Below are 17,002 nucleotides of genomic sequence, written 5' to 3'. Positions count from 1 at the left end.
GGGGTTAGTTTAGCTTATGCTAACGTTACATAGCAGAGGCCTACCTAAACCTTCTTGCGAGCGTTAAGTTAACGTTAGCTAACGCTAGCTATGAGGGTTGTTTGTTTTTACATTAGCCGGATTATTCACTTTAATATTGTAATACTACAATGTAACGACTAAGTAAATTGTGTTAACATAATATGCGATGTTAATTACCAGTTTCCGTTTTTTAAAACATTTAAAAGTTGTATACTGTAAGAAAGATCCCGTCCCGGTTGGTTGACTGCCGCAGACGCACGACCAGACCACAGCAAAATGGCGGAAGCAGGAGGACAGCTCTGGGTGGGCCACCCACAATGCTGCGTTCGTGTCAAATGGAAATATTGTAAATTCGACTACTTTCCTTTCCTCTCGTGCTGGGAGACGCTTTTCAAACAATTCAGAGGGAAATACTGGGCTTTTTACGAAATACGACATTATACAAAACACATTATTGCAGAGACAATATAATATATACCACGATCACCTTTTCCTTGATAATATAGTTACATTTTGCTGACAAAACTGCATCGTTCCGCACAACAGCTGTGTTGAATGCAATAGTTTAAGAAAACTTCTGCTATCATCACTGGCTGCGTTGAGTGATAGTTCACTTAAATTAACAATACGAGAGCTAGAACGTCTCAATTCCACTCACGATTCAATAAATAATATTACCACAAGGGTGCAGTGTCAATTCCTTAATCATGTGGCTGATGTGTGTTTGAACGCCGCCTTCATGCTGCGAAAAGAAGGCAATATAAATATTTCACGTTACATCTTTGAATATGAGTCAGACCTAGTAAGTAATGATTGTTGCAAAGTAAATTGCATTATTATTGTGATAAAGTAATAACAAAATTCACAGTATTAGCAAGGCAGAACAGTCCTGACATGTTATGCTATTTTCGCAACTATATTTATTGAAATAATTATAATTATAATATCTTCAATAAAAGTCTGTTACAGTGAACATACTCCCTCACACCGTCACTGGTACTGCTGGTATATTCATTTTATAAAGCATTTTCTTCTTCCATGTACTAGAAGGAAGAGCCCACAGACGGTTCTATTGTTTATTGCAGTGTGGATAAATCCGGGAATTTATATTCTGTAGTTGAAATATGGCAGCTATATATTACATTAACAAATGTGTCAAAATCTGTCGTTGAATACGATTATTTTGTTCATTATTTTGAAAAGTCAAAACCGGAAGTGGATTAGTTAGACAGAGGTTCAGTTGTACAGAGTTTGACACTAGTCTTATCAGTTGCCTGGCTGCCTGTTGCTCTGCCGCCTGTTGATAGTCAGTAGCTGTTGTGTCGTTTGCCGCCCTTCTAAGTAACTTTAAAGTTGCTTTACAACGAAACAGACAACTTCCGAAGGGAAACCCAAACTGTTGTCTCACGTTAGTTGTTGCACGCCTCAATGGACACTGTTCAGGTGGGTGAGTTAGCTCAATAACCAGGTTGACGTGAGTTAGCATTAGCATGTCGCTAGCAGGGGTTGACTAACAAGGGCAGGGCCAGTTAGCCGAAGGTGACGAACAGGTAACGGGAGCTAGCTGTGTGGGTCCCAATGTCTACGCGCATTAGTGTACACCTGGCTAACTATTTTTGAACACGTCATGTGTCACTGTACATATGTTTTACACACCTTGTTTGTCATCCTCAGAAATTGAAGGCTGGATTTTCTCTGGACCTGGGACCATTGAAAGAACCTCTAGGATTTATTCGTGTCTTAGAATGGGTAAGCAAAGTAAAGTCCGAATGCATTTAAATGTCTCCAAACCACGTTAAGGTCTCACGTTCTCCCTATCTGTGTTCAGCCAACATATCAGACGTTACTGAAAGTCTACTGATGCATTCCACTCACTCCATGAAACGTCCCCAGACCTAAAGGGTCTGCTGTGTTTGCAAGATGCTCTGGTACGATAATTTAAGTGTAAAAGGCTGAAAAACTTGTTCAATCATTTCACCAGGTCCCTCTGTTTCTGTTTTGTTCATTTTTTACTTTGGAGTCTTGGACTTTGACCTGGTTTACAGAGTCAAATGGTGCCACAGCTTGTGGATTTACAATGCATGTAGCTACTTTTTACCCAAAGGAGAATGTCCACGTTCTGGGTTAAAGCCTTACACTCTTCCCGCAGTACCCTTTAATTGGAATAGCAATGGACTGGAACAAACTGGAAACTGAAATAATTCCCAGATTTTGTGTCGTGTGTATTGAAATAGTCCAGCTAAGAGAATAGTTGTTACAGAATTTGCATAAAATCCCTGATGCCATGTGTTGTTACAGAAAAATGTATTCACAACAAAGCATGAATATGTAAGTTGGACAAAAGTGAAAGCAGAGGTCTGAATCGGGGCACCTGTGAACCAACTCTATGTGTGGCTTATGTGAGCAACAACATTTGGTAAAAATCAAATAGCTTGGATATGTGTGCTTCTGCTCAGTCGAGCAAGCTCTTAATATCACCGCTCTGTGAGATCCGTAATGAGTCATTTGAATGCACCTTTATACTAAATAAAGAAAGCGCCCCTCTAATGCGACTGCTAATACTTGTGCTCTGTATTTCTGGTTGCTACTGTGTTCAATGCCCTGTTACAGCAGGCCGGGCTGTGTGTATTTAAGGCGTGTGTTTGAGCAGCAGCCATGTCCTGTTGGTGATTTACATATACAGCAGGTGTTATCTGCCGCTGTGCTGTAGAGTTTCTCTCCCAGGAGGCGCGTTAATAAGCCTTGCTTCTATTCTACTATCAACGTTTATTGCCCAATGCTCACTATGTCGCCCAGTTACTACATCAGGTAGTCAATTGTTTGGTAACATTTTGAATGTGTCAACAGTTTAGCAGAATTATAAAAAAAACCACTTTATTCGAAGGTAAAACTTTAAAGTGAGGGCACATTCTTCTTTTGCAAAAAGGCTGATAATCATATCAAAGTAAAGCCCGTTTCAACGAGTATAGGAGTGCTAGAAAGTCTGTCCGTGTGGTTAATGCGTTTACTGGTTTGCCAAAACTGCTTGTGGTGTAATTTTACTCTGTTCAGACATTTTTGACCTGGTACAGTAGAAAAGGACACAGGGCACAGGTTTAATTAATAATATTAACTATGGCTCCGCTCCATTAAGTGTCCCGGTAATCCATTCCAGTGAGCCAGCATGCTCATGGGACCGCATTAATACACCTGTGGCTTTCCTTCTATGACATGTCTGCCACGAATAAGGTATATTAACTACTACAAGGCTATTATTCATAACATTATACAACTAGCATAATAATAATACAAAACACCATGTTGGTAAAAAGCTGGCCACGCTTGAATTCTGAAGGAACAAGCAAACCGCAACAACGGCCATGGTCATATGCTCAGGTTCATATACTGTCGCCAAGAAACTGTACTGAACTCACTGGAAAAAAATACTAGTCAATACATTATGCAGATCCAATGACAAAGCCTGTGTCGCTGCACTGGCCCAATTCAAATGAAGGAGAGGACTGCTTTTTTCATGCACAGTTCATGTTGGTCTGTACAAGGTCTCAATATGGGGCAGGGTGTGGTTTGAAAGTCCCCGGACCCCCCCTACGGTCGGCTAAGCGCCAATGGATATCTCACATTTAGATACATCTATCGCTCTGCTGGTCTGAAATCCATAGCAAAACCAAACTCTCTAGACTTTAAATTTCTTTCCGAAAAACTGAAACTAGTTGTCAAAGAAAATCTCCATTTGTTATTTTGCCAATACGTTTTATTCTCTGGTTTCTTTGTGGTTCAGAACCTTTTGAATGAATTGGGCTGATGCTTTCAACGTTGAGTCATGGTCGTCAGTTTGAGGATTTTTGCCCCTTTTTAGAGTGATAGTTTGGACTATTTAAAGTGGGATTGTATGAAGTATTTATACATATTCAGTGTATTACTACCTACAGTATATGGCGGTCGGCACGCCCCAAATTAGGAGAAACAGACCGGAGTAACACAGTCTCAACACAGTCTCCCTCATCAAACTGATGGGTAGGGTTAGGGTGGTCTGTAGACAATGGAGCTGATGTGAGGCAAGTATTTCTTATGAAAACGTAAGAAGGCAATATTCCCATTACAAGCTTGTGTTAACAATAACTTTGGCGCAATAGAAAGCATCGTGACTGGAAACATGAAAAACGGTCATAGGATGTGTTCGACCCAGAGGAGGGCTCTACAGCGGGTGATTTAAAACTGCCCAGAACATCACTGGTAGATGTAGATGGTCCACATCAAGCATTAGGGATATTGGGGAAAAGAGGATCCTGCAAAAAGGTATTAAAAGGCAAAACCCACCCAGCTGCAACCTGTTCATCCTCAGAACAACTTTTTTTTCTTCTGTTGGACATCATCCTCTACCTTCCAACATAGTTTTGTTTTTTTTTGTTTTTTTTTAGCAAAGACTACAAACTGCGTTTCTTAACACAAACCTGTTCATTTATTGTACAATAACAATAAATGAGCCGTGTAACTTTGTAAAGCAATGTACTGCTGTGGACAAGGGCAGCAGCAAATCTCATGTTCGACATATAAATAAGTTCATATTGGTTTAAGAATCTTCTATATTTAGTACATTTTCCGACATGGAACTGAGCTGAAAGTAAAACTTCAATATTGTTTCTGTCAATTGAGTCTTGTGACTTTAAAGAGAGCATAGTATGGTTCATTTTCAGTTAATGTTTAAGATGCACTGAGCTTTCAAATCAGATCTTCACATCTGCAGACATTGTTGTTCTGAGTTTTTAAACTTTGCTACTTCCAATCTCCACGCAGTTAACCCAGCAAGTTCATTTTGTTAGTCTGCCTCAGTCTCGAGGCTGAAATAGACACTGAACCTGCCTGCCTCCCTCATTTACTGTAATGCTCTTGGACAATGTTTATAATTTGATACTACTGAATGTCAAACTGGTCTATATGCCACAGCCTGTAAACATGGACGTTGGCCAGTAACAACAGTGTTTCACAGTGTCAGACGGAGGGGGGTCCTCACTAAGGGAGGCAAGGGTTTGGCCATTGTGTTTGGGTCACTATTGCCTTATGTTTATTATCTGAATCAGAAACTATTAATTGCCAAGTACGTTTCATTTGGAGAGGTGATTTGGTATGTAACTGTAAAACACAGTGTCATATGACATCATTTAAAAATAGAACATATGAAAATGTATGAATGAAAGTATATAACCCTAACCCACATACATGTTCATGCATGTGCAAAAGCACCACTTTAAATCTTGTGTTTACCAGACATGTGCTCATTATTTTCTTGTAGATTATTCATTTAGCATGAAAAGAAGCATAAAGCACGACTTATAGTCTGAAGAAATCTCATAATGTGAGATAATGTGTAACCGCTCGTGTCAGAACCTTGTGACCGGCTGCTGCTATCTCGTATCTGTCCTGCCACTCCCTGACCAGGAGAGGTAGTTACGGAATGCTTCGGTGGGAGGCTGGGTGGAATACTGGACTCTGGACAGGGACCCCGCCCACCCCCGTCTGGTGTGTTTATTTGGGGTGCTGTCGGTTTGGCCTGGGTGGGTCAAACGGGGCTGAGATGAAAGCTGAGAAATGTTGTGGCGATCCAGAGACACCTGAAAGATGAAACCCATTCCTGAAAGTCCTGAGTGGGCATGAAGCTTTCTAACTACTGCACTCCAGCCCTCGCTGTGTGTTCCTGTTTATCTGGCCATCTTTGCTCCACCACTGCAGGCTCTCCACCTCGGTGCCTGGCCCGTTGCTTCGGCCAATTGTATACTAATGTTATGTAGCTGGAAAGGATCCTGAGGATTTTGTAATGTGCTTTGGTAGATGTGGGCGTAAGTGAACAAAGGACATTATTCTTGAGAGGAACTACAGAAGCAACAATCACATGACCTAATCAGATGCTTTTTATTGGTGGAAGTTTGTGGAAGGGAGTGCCCTTTGTCACAGTGATCTTAGGTACTGTAGTGCTTATTCATATATGTATGTGTGTGTGTGAGTGTGTCCGAGCTCTTTTCGAAAGCAGGAAGTTCCTCGTGAAAGGGAATATGTTGGAGTATAAATTGACTATGTTGTTGAGAATCCTGACTGATGCCAATCTTTCTATTTATAAAAGGCGAGACGTCACGTGATAAAATGTGTGTGTGTGTGTGTGTATATATATACACACACACACACACATATATATATATATATATATATATATATATATATATATATATATATACACACACACACACACACACACACACATGCATAACCTGGGTCGTTTCCCAGGGTAGGACTGCAAGCTTCATTCATTACATTGACATTACTATTCTAAAGTAATTAATATCATTGGTATTATACTATTTGTAGAATTAGATTATGTGAGTGATGCGCAGGTCGCGTCTGGTAAGCTTACTAGAAAATGTCAGGGTTAGACTGGGCAGGTTACAAAATAGCATTCAGAGTAAGTTATTAACAGAAACATTGCGTGCAGTAATCCACCTTCTTTACACCTCTCTGTCACTCTCCCTCACATTACCAACTCGTCAAATACGGTCATACGCGTCAAACTACGACGCTCTAGGCCAGGTGGATAGTGTACAACTAAAATTCTGCGAGTCTCGGTCCGGAACATCACAATAATGTCACATTTACGCTATATTACTTTGTGCCATATGTATTGAAGTAGCCAACAGTTGCATTAATGTCTGTATGTAGCCAACAACTGACTGTCAAAATTAAATAAAGATAGTTCAATTGAATGACATTTAGACAGTATTTATTATTACAGATTTCCAATTGAACTGTATGAATTATAAATAATACATACTCTGATAATAAATAGATTATCTTCTCTTATTTCAAGTAAAATAAAGGCTGGATTTAAAACGGAAAGCTTTTGAAAAGTATGACTATTCATTTTCGAAAAAAATGAATATAACAGAATTGTCCTGCATCTTTAAATTCAAGTTTCTAAGTTTGCTCAAAAGATCTCTGCGTTGTCTCGTAGTAGCGCTTCACCTCGCTGCTTTTTATATCGCTCAACGTATGAGAGGTACTGCTTTTGAACTGGTTGTGGGAATAATAAACATAAGAGTCTGTCCATTCTTGGTTAAAGGCTCTGGGTAAGATGTCCACATTTCTCAATGAAATAACTTCCCTGACTCGCGTACTTTTTCCAACGATCAGGTCTCTCTCCTGTCGCTCCCGTGTGAGAATATGGCATTCGGGTCAAGGGCGACGCTTATCGGAATACAGACATGTGATTGGCAGAGGAGCATCACGTGAGATGATTTACAACGCGATTCTTGAGCCGCTGAACGAGAGCCGTACAGGCTAGAAAAGCTGCGCCGATTTTAAATAGAAGTGATCCATGAAAATGTAATAATTCTCAATGATCTATCAGTTTTCGGTCCAGGGTCCGGAGACAACGGCGTCTGGGTCCGGACCGCAGTCCACCCTTTAGTGACCCCTGCTCTAGGTGGTCGTAGTTCTGGCTGGAGGAAGTAAGCAAAAGTAGTATTAAGAGATATGGTCTGCATGGGGAGGAGGTCACGGATGGATGGGTCAACAAATGAAGTTCCAGTGTGGTTCCTCACGAGAGGCTCTTCCAATTGAGTCCAACCTTGCTGCTTACTTTACTGCCCGTGTGAGGAATTCAACTGCTTTGCTAACGAACTGAAACTTCTGACTGCAGTTTGTGCCGCACAGCCGTTGATTGTCTGGCAAAACCCTGGTGTGGGGTCCCAGTGATTCTGCACAGTCGGTCCATGTCGGGGTCAGAGGAAACTGTCTGGGTTCCTCTCTGCTCTCCATTCTTCCTGCTGGGGTCTGCTCTCTGTCAGCATAGTGCAAGATATCAGCTTGTTTTTCTGGCTTTTACGAGAAGCTTTCTGCTGACATTCATTCTCCTGCAGTAACAACTCGTCAGCGTTGTGTTCTCAGTGCTGCATGAGAAATATCTGCAGTATACTTGTGTGTACACCGGACACACACAGGGAAAAAGGAAAGTTTCTTCCAGGATAAGAATCTTCTGACATGGTTTCATGTCTTTCTTTTAAGCATCTTAATTATGCAAACTCAGTTTATTTGTATGGCTTCTTTCACTCACAGCTGCAAATCCAAGTACTTTATGCAAGGAAAAGAAATGCATTCAAATTTAAAGAAAATCTATTCTAGTAAAAAAAGAAGACTGAATTAAAAGAAAAACTCCTCTGCAATAGTTTCCCCTTCTTCAGATAAAGGCATGAATGAGTTCATCTTCATCTTCTATGTATATGAGATGTCCAATTCTCCATTTAAAGTACTGAAAGCATCCATTAAATTACATTTAGGTTACTGAGCAGTTTCTCTTTGAACAGTAGAATAAGGCTGGCGTTATTTCATATTTTTCTCAGCGTGTTAGAAAGTCTCTAAGCACTTCCTGACTTCCCTAACCTGTCGGCGATTCATTGTTTCCTTTTGAATACATAAATCTTTAACAACTGCTCCCAAATAAATATGTCATATTCAAACAGATACAGATCTCTGCAGCTCCTTCAGGGCCATCTTTGGTCTCTTTGTTGCCTCTGGTTAATGCTCTCCTTGTCTGGTCTGTGAGCTTTGGTCCACTCTTGGCAAGATTGTTGTGGTTTGTTATGATGGATTAAATAGTGCTTCATTAGATCATGGGACTCTTGGATTGCACACAGTTGGACTTTATTAAATCTAATGATGTGACTTCTGAAAGTAATTGGTAGCACCAGATCTTATTGAGGGGCACTATTAATTGTTTTATTTTTCACATTTTTGAAAACGAGTTGTTTTTCTTTCATTTCAATTTTTTATTTTATTTACATCAAATCCAAAGGATCCATTTTTCTTTGGCAGGTTGTAATACTTTATGCATGAGAAGTGGCGTAGCTACAATATGTATTTATGTATGTTGAGATCATGCTGACGAACAAGTAAGCGTGTGAACTTAATTCAGAATGTCCATGATATTGCACAACATGTCCCATAAATCATTGTTGTAATGATGACGGACCAAAGAGACAGCTGGACAGTGTAGTTTCTGAAATAATTAGTTATTAAATCAAAAATGAAGTCTAACTATAAGCTAGACTGGTTGAAGCTCAATGTGTGGTCTATCAGCTTCATGCGAAAGGGATTGATGCTTTTGTTTTCAGCTCTTTGAGCAACAGGGAGGGAGTTTCCTGTGTGGAAAAAGGACGTGACAACTGCAGGGAGGGTTTGTTTCAGAATGCATGCGTTACTTTCAGGAAAGGAGAAGGCGCCATCATATCAACTTTATATCGACTTGACCTCTGAACCGAAAAGGTTTAATAGTTTCTTAACTTGATCTTTACAGATATGTGGACTTTTGTCAGGTGGAAGATGGTGCAGTCACAACACATGTATTAAGATTGTATAAATTTCTCTGAATAAGTTTATTATTTTCTCCCCTTTTTTAAATCAGGATTAAAGCAGCAGAATCAGGTTTGATTTTGTTTGAAACTCAAAAGCCTGATGGCTTGAGACTGCTGACCATCAAACAAACAAATGTTTAAAACCTCTTACCCTCACATATTTGTCTGCCTCTACAGGTCTTCACCATCTTTGCCTTTGCCACCACTGGAGGTTACTCTGGGTCAACCCACTTATTGGTCAAATGTCCAGGAGTCGCAGATAAGCCTATAGATCCTGTGTTTGGCTACCCGTTCAGGTACTGTAGGAGACGAGAGCACTCCCATGCACATTGTTTCATAAAAAGGTCCGTGTTCAGTTCTCAAACAACACAACTGAGGAATACTGCCATCATCTGGTGGAAAGAAGTGTCTCTGCAGATTAACATCTTCTCCCCTGCTTCTCCTTTTGGTGGCTTTTCTCTCTCTCTCAATATAGCTGAATACACACTCCTTATGTTGCAATGACATTTCTGTATGTTTGTTGTCACATGACTGCAGAAGTCATCTGACGTCAGTCTAAATGCTGCTGCGTAACCAGTCGGAGCAGCAATTGCTGGGCAGCTACATTGAGATCCACTTTGAAAAAGGACATGGCCATACAGTTGGGATTTATCACAATAAAAATATCTCTCAAATAGTAATATATCATTATGTGGCAAATGCATGCAGGCCCATATAGATGATGTCCAGTGCAGTAAACTGTGTTCTATGATATGACTGAAATTCTGAGAGTCGAGTCACTCGTTTTTACAGCTTGCTCATAATAATGAATTTGACACTTTTGTCATGATACGATCATATCACTACCATATCATTTGTCACAAGACTTTGCTCGCATCCTGCATGATCTGAGATAATCAGAATGCTCAGCAGAAACAGAGCATGTGTGCTGCTGCTTTTGAGACCAGACCAGGAAGGTATTTAAGGACTGCTGCACTTCCTTCTAAACCATATTTGTTCTTATTTACTAAAAGACTTCACTGAGGTCAAATTCTAAATGTAGCACCTGGTGAGAGTGAGGTCAAAACAGACACGGGGAAGTCTTGTCGCTGACCTTACAATACTAAAGCAGCAAATTATAAATAAATCCAGTACAAAGTTACTCTGAAGTAGATTTCTGTTCAGCAACATAACATTAGACAAAAGGCTTTTCCTTTCTGTTCCCTCGGTGGCAGCCTGCTTTATATTTGTTTCTTATATTGATTGCACTGATTAGGTCCAGTCCAGTGCAATTTGATCAAAGCAGCCAGTAATACGCATTATGCAGGCTGCTATTTATTTACCTCACAGAATTTTTATAATCAAGTCAATAACATAAAGCGTTTCTTGGGGGACTAGCACGCCCTTGTCGTCAAAGTGTCCTCTCTTCAACCATTAGTTTATATTGGTTATTATATTTATAGTTTTACTTCTCATTATTGTGCAGTGTGATCAATGTCACTTTGACAATTGACCTAACACATTTTTTATTATCATTGTAAATGGTAATAGTAGTCTGAAGAAAGTGTCCCAATCAATGTGAAATGTCTTTATGATGAAGCTGATCTCAGCCCAAGAGTTTAAAGTTCTGTTTTAATTGTGCACACGGTCTTTGTAACAAAAAAAACCAGTCTGGCTTAACCCTTTCATGTCCTCTCTTCTTGCCTTCCTTGGATAGTAGAGTAACCCAGGTGAGGACTTGTTTTCTCTGAAATCACACAACAAGAGCGTAAAGAGCGACTGCTGAACACGCCTTCTTCCTCTCTCACCCTCCCTGCAGGTTGCCAGCGAACTCATATTTCATAGAGGCATGCAACAGCAGTAAATCCAATGCCACCTTCCTGCAGGGCGACTTCTCCTCCTCGGCAGAGTTCTTTGTGTCCGTCGGCGTGTTTGGGTTCCTTTATTGCACCGCCACGCTGATCCTCTACCTGGGCTACCAGAACGTCTACCGCCAGACCAGCCGTGGTCCCATCATCGTGAGTACACGTCCTGTGGTTGTCAGTGAGCTGTCTACGTACCTACTAACCATATTCACACAAACCAGCCTGAGGTGTTTCTTTACATCTCGGCCATTCAGACCATAAACTGCCTTGTGTCAGAACATCATGGTGGAGGTGTGTTATTAAAGGCTTCAGTGAGACATGAAATACAATCCAAGAAGTTCAGTTGGATTAACGGATCCATCCATTTTAAGGCTTCTTTAATGTCCATGAAAGACACTTCATGGACACATGCCTTTACTACATCACAGTTCTCTGGGTCCCGGACTGAGAGTAAGTCCACACAAGCCTACGGCTACACTGAGCTGACTATATTCTAAAGCGCTGTCTTTCAACCATGTAGTGTTTCCAGGCTGTTTTTGCAAAACGCCCAGGCAGCAAAAAAAATGTCAATGTAAACTCCATGTAGCATCCTGGTGCCGCCCCTTGAATCAAACGTCTCCCCACATGGGTAAACAGAGAAAGGTGACATAAATGTCCTCTAACATGACCCAGAGACAACCAATCACGCAGTACCCCAAAACAGCAGTGCGTGTTTTTAACCGTAAACTCCTAAGAACTATGAAGCGTTTTTTCTTCGAATTAGAGCATACTCATTTTATGTTGAAGAAAAAGGTTTAAGTAAGGACCTACTGAATACTCTACAGCAGTGGTAGTGATGTACCCCCTGTGAAATATTTAGGTACCCCCTGACCAGTGCAAAGCATTTTTAGCATGTCATTTTGTAAGCAGGGAATCCACAGCGCTGTGCCATCAGTGTCTGATTTAATTTAGAATATGTACAATCCAGTTTGTGAACTTACACTTATATTGTGTTGAATAACTATTTTTTTAAAGGATTTTTTAATGTATGCTTATTTTAAATATATTTATTTAAAAAATCTTGCATACCCCGTGGACTGCCTTCATGTACCCCCATTTGAGAACCACTGCGCTACAGTATGTGACATTAATGCGTGTGTGTTTGCTATGTTCTCCCTGCCAGGACCTGGTGGTCACTGCTGCCTTTGCCTTCCTGTGGCTTGTGTGCTCCTCAGCCTGGGGCAAAGGCCTGACTGATGTCAAATGGGCCACTAACCCAGACCAACTAGTCCTGACCCCGACATGCATGGGCATCTGTAGTCCAGGAGAGTTCCCCTCCATGGGCCGCCTCAATGCCTCAGTGGTAAGTTACAGTAAAGTAGTGCGTATGCTCCAGACCAGGGGTGCCCAATATGTCGATCGCGATCTACCAGTCGATCGCGGAGGTAGTGCGGGTAGATCGCATGCCATTTAAAAAATAATAATAATTAAAAAAAATTTAAAAAACTTTAGCGACAAAACCCAGCTCCCAGTGTGCAAATTAATGTCAATCACTACGGAAGCTGCGCCCGCAATGGTTGGCCGCTTGAATGGATGTAATGCCAAGTACAGGGAGATGTTTTCCCTGACTTCCTTAATTACCACTGCATAATACACCAACAAGCATTATGCGCTACAACGCTAAACATGAAAGAGATCACGCATGTGGCAACAAAGATCGTCTAATCGAGCGAGAGTTCTTCAAAGACGGATGTTCTGTGCGCATCTGGAGAAGGACTGCAGCCACTCTGACTTCCTGCTGCACACTGATGTGAGATGGCTTATAGAGCTCTGTCCGGAGATAAAGGAGTTTCTCCACGTTGTTAAACATGCAGAATACAACCAACTAAGAGTATGTCAATATGCTCACGTTTCTGAATTACAATTTAAAACGTGTGTCAATTGTGTGTTCCCCTGAAAGTGAGCAGCAAGACGTGGGACTGTAATAAGTCATTTTGATTTACTTTTAAATCCTTGCGCTTTAATTATCGGGTAGGATGGACAATTTTTTTTTTACTTTTGGACTTTGAATGGCACTTGCAGCCCAGTTATTCTTTAGTTATTTTGCACTTTCAGAGGCTTGATTGCTATTTTGAGTTACCTTTAAAGCTTTATTTGTACTTTTTCTTTACTTTTAAAGCATATTTGCACTTTAATTTGTATTACTTTTTAATTTATTTGTTATGATGATGTTCTGATGTTCAGATCTTGTTACTCAAATACATTTGAAGTTCAAATTCCAACATTTTGAGTTACTATTCTTAATTTGCTATGGGAAATAGTCATTAGATTAGTCGATTAATCGAAAAAATAGTCGATAGATTAGTCGTTTATGAAAATAATCGTTAGTTGCAGCCCTAGAGTCAGCCTTTTCCCACATGAAAAAAAAAAAAATATATATATATATATATATATATATATATATATATATATATATATATATATAAGCATTATTAATGTAGGTAGATCTTTTTGACTTGGTCATTTTAAAAGTAGCTTGTGAGCCAAAAAAGTGTGGGCACCCCTGCTCCAGACCTTCCAGACTTCCTTCTGGAGAAACCCACAATTCTCAGAGGGACCATGTTGGTCCTACAGAGGAAACGGTGTTATAGAAAATGTGTCTAACTCATCCTTGTCTGCTCCAGGATTCAAACTGCACATTCCAGTTGAGCTTTTGACAACAAGATCTTGAAAAAAAATAGATCCGTTTTCAGCATCATGGGGCAGATTTTGTCCTGGATGTATTCGCTCCATCCACACAGCTGTGCAAAACAAGACAACTGAGATGAAAATAAATAACATCAGTGTTCTACTTTGGTTTATTGGACGTATTAGTGCATATTCAGTAATTGTCTTTGAAATATACAAACTGGTGGCTTTTTTGCTTTAGACCACAGGTGTCAAACTCGAGGCCCGCGGGCCAAATCCGGCCCGCCACGTCATTTTATGTGGCCCGCGACGGCTTGAAAGGCATGAAATCGGGGACCTGTTTTCAGTCGGTCACTTAAATCAATTTCAGAAGTTTAAAATGTTCCTCTCTTTCGATTTCAGCGGGTCATTCAGGGGTGATGGTGGGTCCTGCAGCCAGACTAGTTGAACCACTGCCCCAGACCACATGCACGTTCTTATTTGCTCACAAATATGTGTTGGTCCAGAGTTATGTCCTTCTCAACTGTGACAAAAAGGCTTTGAACAAAGTTAATATAATAATGTGCATTTGAGCTTTGTCTTTCTTATTTTCTTCTGTTTTAAGTTAGATCTTTGATAGAGTAATGTGGGTGTTTTAACCCTAAATTAAATATATTTATGTCATAGTAACAGAGACATTTTCTTACATATATTTTTACATTTATATAAATGCATGTACAATTTTTTTACACTTGAATAAACAATAATCAAATACAAAGACAGTTATTTAACAATATGTTTGGTAGTAGTTACATTTATACAGTGTTAGTTACAACTGGCCCTTTGAGGGAGACCATGATGCTGATGTGGCCCAGGGTGAAAATTAGTTTGACACCCCTGCTTTAGACTGTATTTATTTTCTTTATTATCTCTTGCACACAGTACACGCCACTTGTTGTCACTTAGCATCCATCTGTTTTCCTTTCTTTCTACAGATATTTGGCTTTTTGAACTTGCTCCTGTGGGCCAGTAACTGCTGGTTCATTTACAAGGAGACTCCTTTCCACAAGGACCCCAACCCACCGGCCACCATGGAGGAAGGAGGGGCCCCCGAGCCCTAGCCACATCGCTGAGGATCCTCAAGCATTGCCACTGTGCTCACAGCAGAACCGCTTTGTGCCCAACACTGGTCTCTGATGTTAACCTGCAGAAATGGAAACAAATGGAAGGCTATTGTCCTAAATCCTCCCCTATACCTCTCGACACGTGTCAGAGCTGTTTTACAGTTGTGGGTCTTTAGCTCAATTTAACTTGGTCCCCACTGACAATAAGCAACCATAAGTTCTTTATTCTTTTACTCCTAAATTTGTTATCGCTGTCTGTATTTGGTGTTCAGATCAGCAGGTCTGCAGTGCATTTGCTTCCACATTAGCACCCTGTCCTCCCTTTATGTCCGGTGCTTCAGGATCCACTAAATGATGAAGCTGTGAGGTAAGAACCCAGAGTCTCTACTGGTCTGCAGCCAGGGAGAAGCCAAATGATTTACAGAAGCTGAGAGCAAACAGCCCTCGCGCTCAATAAAAGCAAGTGTTGCTATGAGAAACACAATCCATTTTTTTTTTAGGTGGGAGCAAATGCACACCAGAGTTTCTGAGCAGGAGTCCTCCTTCTGTTATGTAATCTGCAAGAGGCTCGCTACAGTACAGATTCCATGTACTGTAACTCTAAACAATTTTTTCTTCCCCAACATAGCCGAGCCATGCTGTACAATCGGACTGCGGCATGTGTTCTCTTCTTTTCTGAGCCTCCACCTTCCAAATGGCGTGGAGGTTCAATAAACCTCCACGGCATCACCCCACCAGTGATGTAATCTACCGACACTCACGTATACTTTAAGACCCCATTTCAGTTTCAGCAAACTGGTATTCTTGTCCTTAAAAAGAATACACACTAAGTAAAAAGACACTACGATATTCTGTACTCTAATTAGGGAGGCAGAGACTTTTCTTTCACTGATGTAATGTTGGGTGATGCTTTGGCTGTGACCGCGTTTATCTTCCGCCTGTATCCAGAAGCAGACTGGTTCCCACACGTTTACTCCAGTTGCTGTTGTACTTCACAGACATCAGGCCGAACCAGGTTTAGTTCTTGTTTGATCCAAATGTTACATCTACACTACTCCTTAACACTACGTCTCATTCTGGTTTGAATGAAAGGTGACACACAGTGACATTATTTATATACAGTTCATATGTATTTTTTATCTACACTAATTGGTCCGTTGCATATTTTTAAAACCAATGTTGGATTTCTGTTTGTATTTCCCAATGGAAATGTTTCAGTGTGCAGCTTCTCCTTGATTATTAATACTTTTTTTTTTTGTGAAGTCAGGTTTTCTGTTAAATATGTTGTACCACTGAGTAGCCTCAGGCCTAATCCTGTGATGATAAATAGTTCAAGTAACAAAAGATTGATGTAATCTTGCTGTATTTCTTAATGACTCCTGCCCATGTTTGTGCTCTTCACTTAACAGCCAGCGCCATACATGAGAAGGCTTTGTGTTGAACTACAGTCACTCTTTGTCAGCACATTGATTATTTGCTTTGCACTAAGAGGATCTAATGCGCTCTATGACGTAACACTTTTGAGTTATTGGCCCACCTGTGCAGCTCTTTATTTCATTGCCGGAGCCTCTGGAGGGAATAAACGAGGCGATGTTTGAGTCACTGTCAGTAAAGTAGTTTATTTTACATTTGTATTAAAAATTTAACACATATTTCTTAAGATACTTTATCATTTTTAAAAGATAAGTCTTAGTTAAATTAGAGCACAGTAATACAGTGGGATGTTTATGTAATGGCTTTTTCAAATTGGACTTTGTGTATTTGATGCCTTTTCTGTGCAAACAATGGTTTAACTGTATTGACAAGTGTTAAACATGAGAGCTGTAACTGCTGGATTCTGTCTCCTTTCTTTATCACAATGCACTAATATATATTTATATTGTGTATGTGTATATATATATATATTATTTATATATATATATGTGTATAAATGTATTATGTGTATATAAAATATATATATATATATATTATA

At 40.2% G+C, this 17,002-nt stretch overlaps 1 protein-coding gene across 1 annotated transcript; it reads left to right on the top strand.

The window, feature by feature from the left end:
• The first annotated feature begins 1,311 nt into the window (after positions 1–1,311).
• Positions 1,312–15,398, top strand: sypl2a (synaptophysin-like 2a). Its single transcript, XM_079218482.1, has 6 exons — positions 1,312–1,464; positions 1,696–1,770; positions 9,594–9,712; positions 11,215–11,413; positions 12,423–12,602; positions 14,902–15,398. Exons 1-6 carry the CDS (start codon positions 1,450–1,452, stop codon positions 15,025–15,027), a joined length of 714 nt encoding a protein of 237 aa, XP_079074608.1. The 5' UTR covers positions 1,312–1,449; the 3' UTR covers positions 15,028–15,398.
• The last annotated feature ends 1,604 nt before the right edge of the window (positions 15,399–17,002 follow it).

Source organism: Taurulus bubalis (assembly GCF_910589615.1).
Source record: "Taurulus bubalis genome assembly, chromosome: 5".
In the NCBI taxonomy this organism is placed as follows: Eukaryota; Metazoa; Chordata; class Actinopteri; order Perciformes; family Cottidae; genus Taurulus; species Taurulus bubalis.
This window is presented reverse-complemented; position numbering and strand designations above follow the sequence as displayed.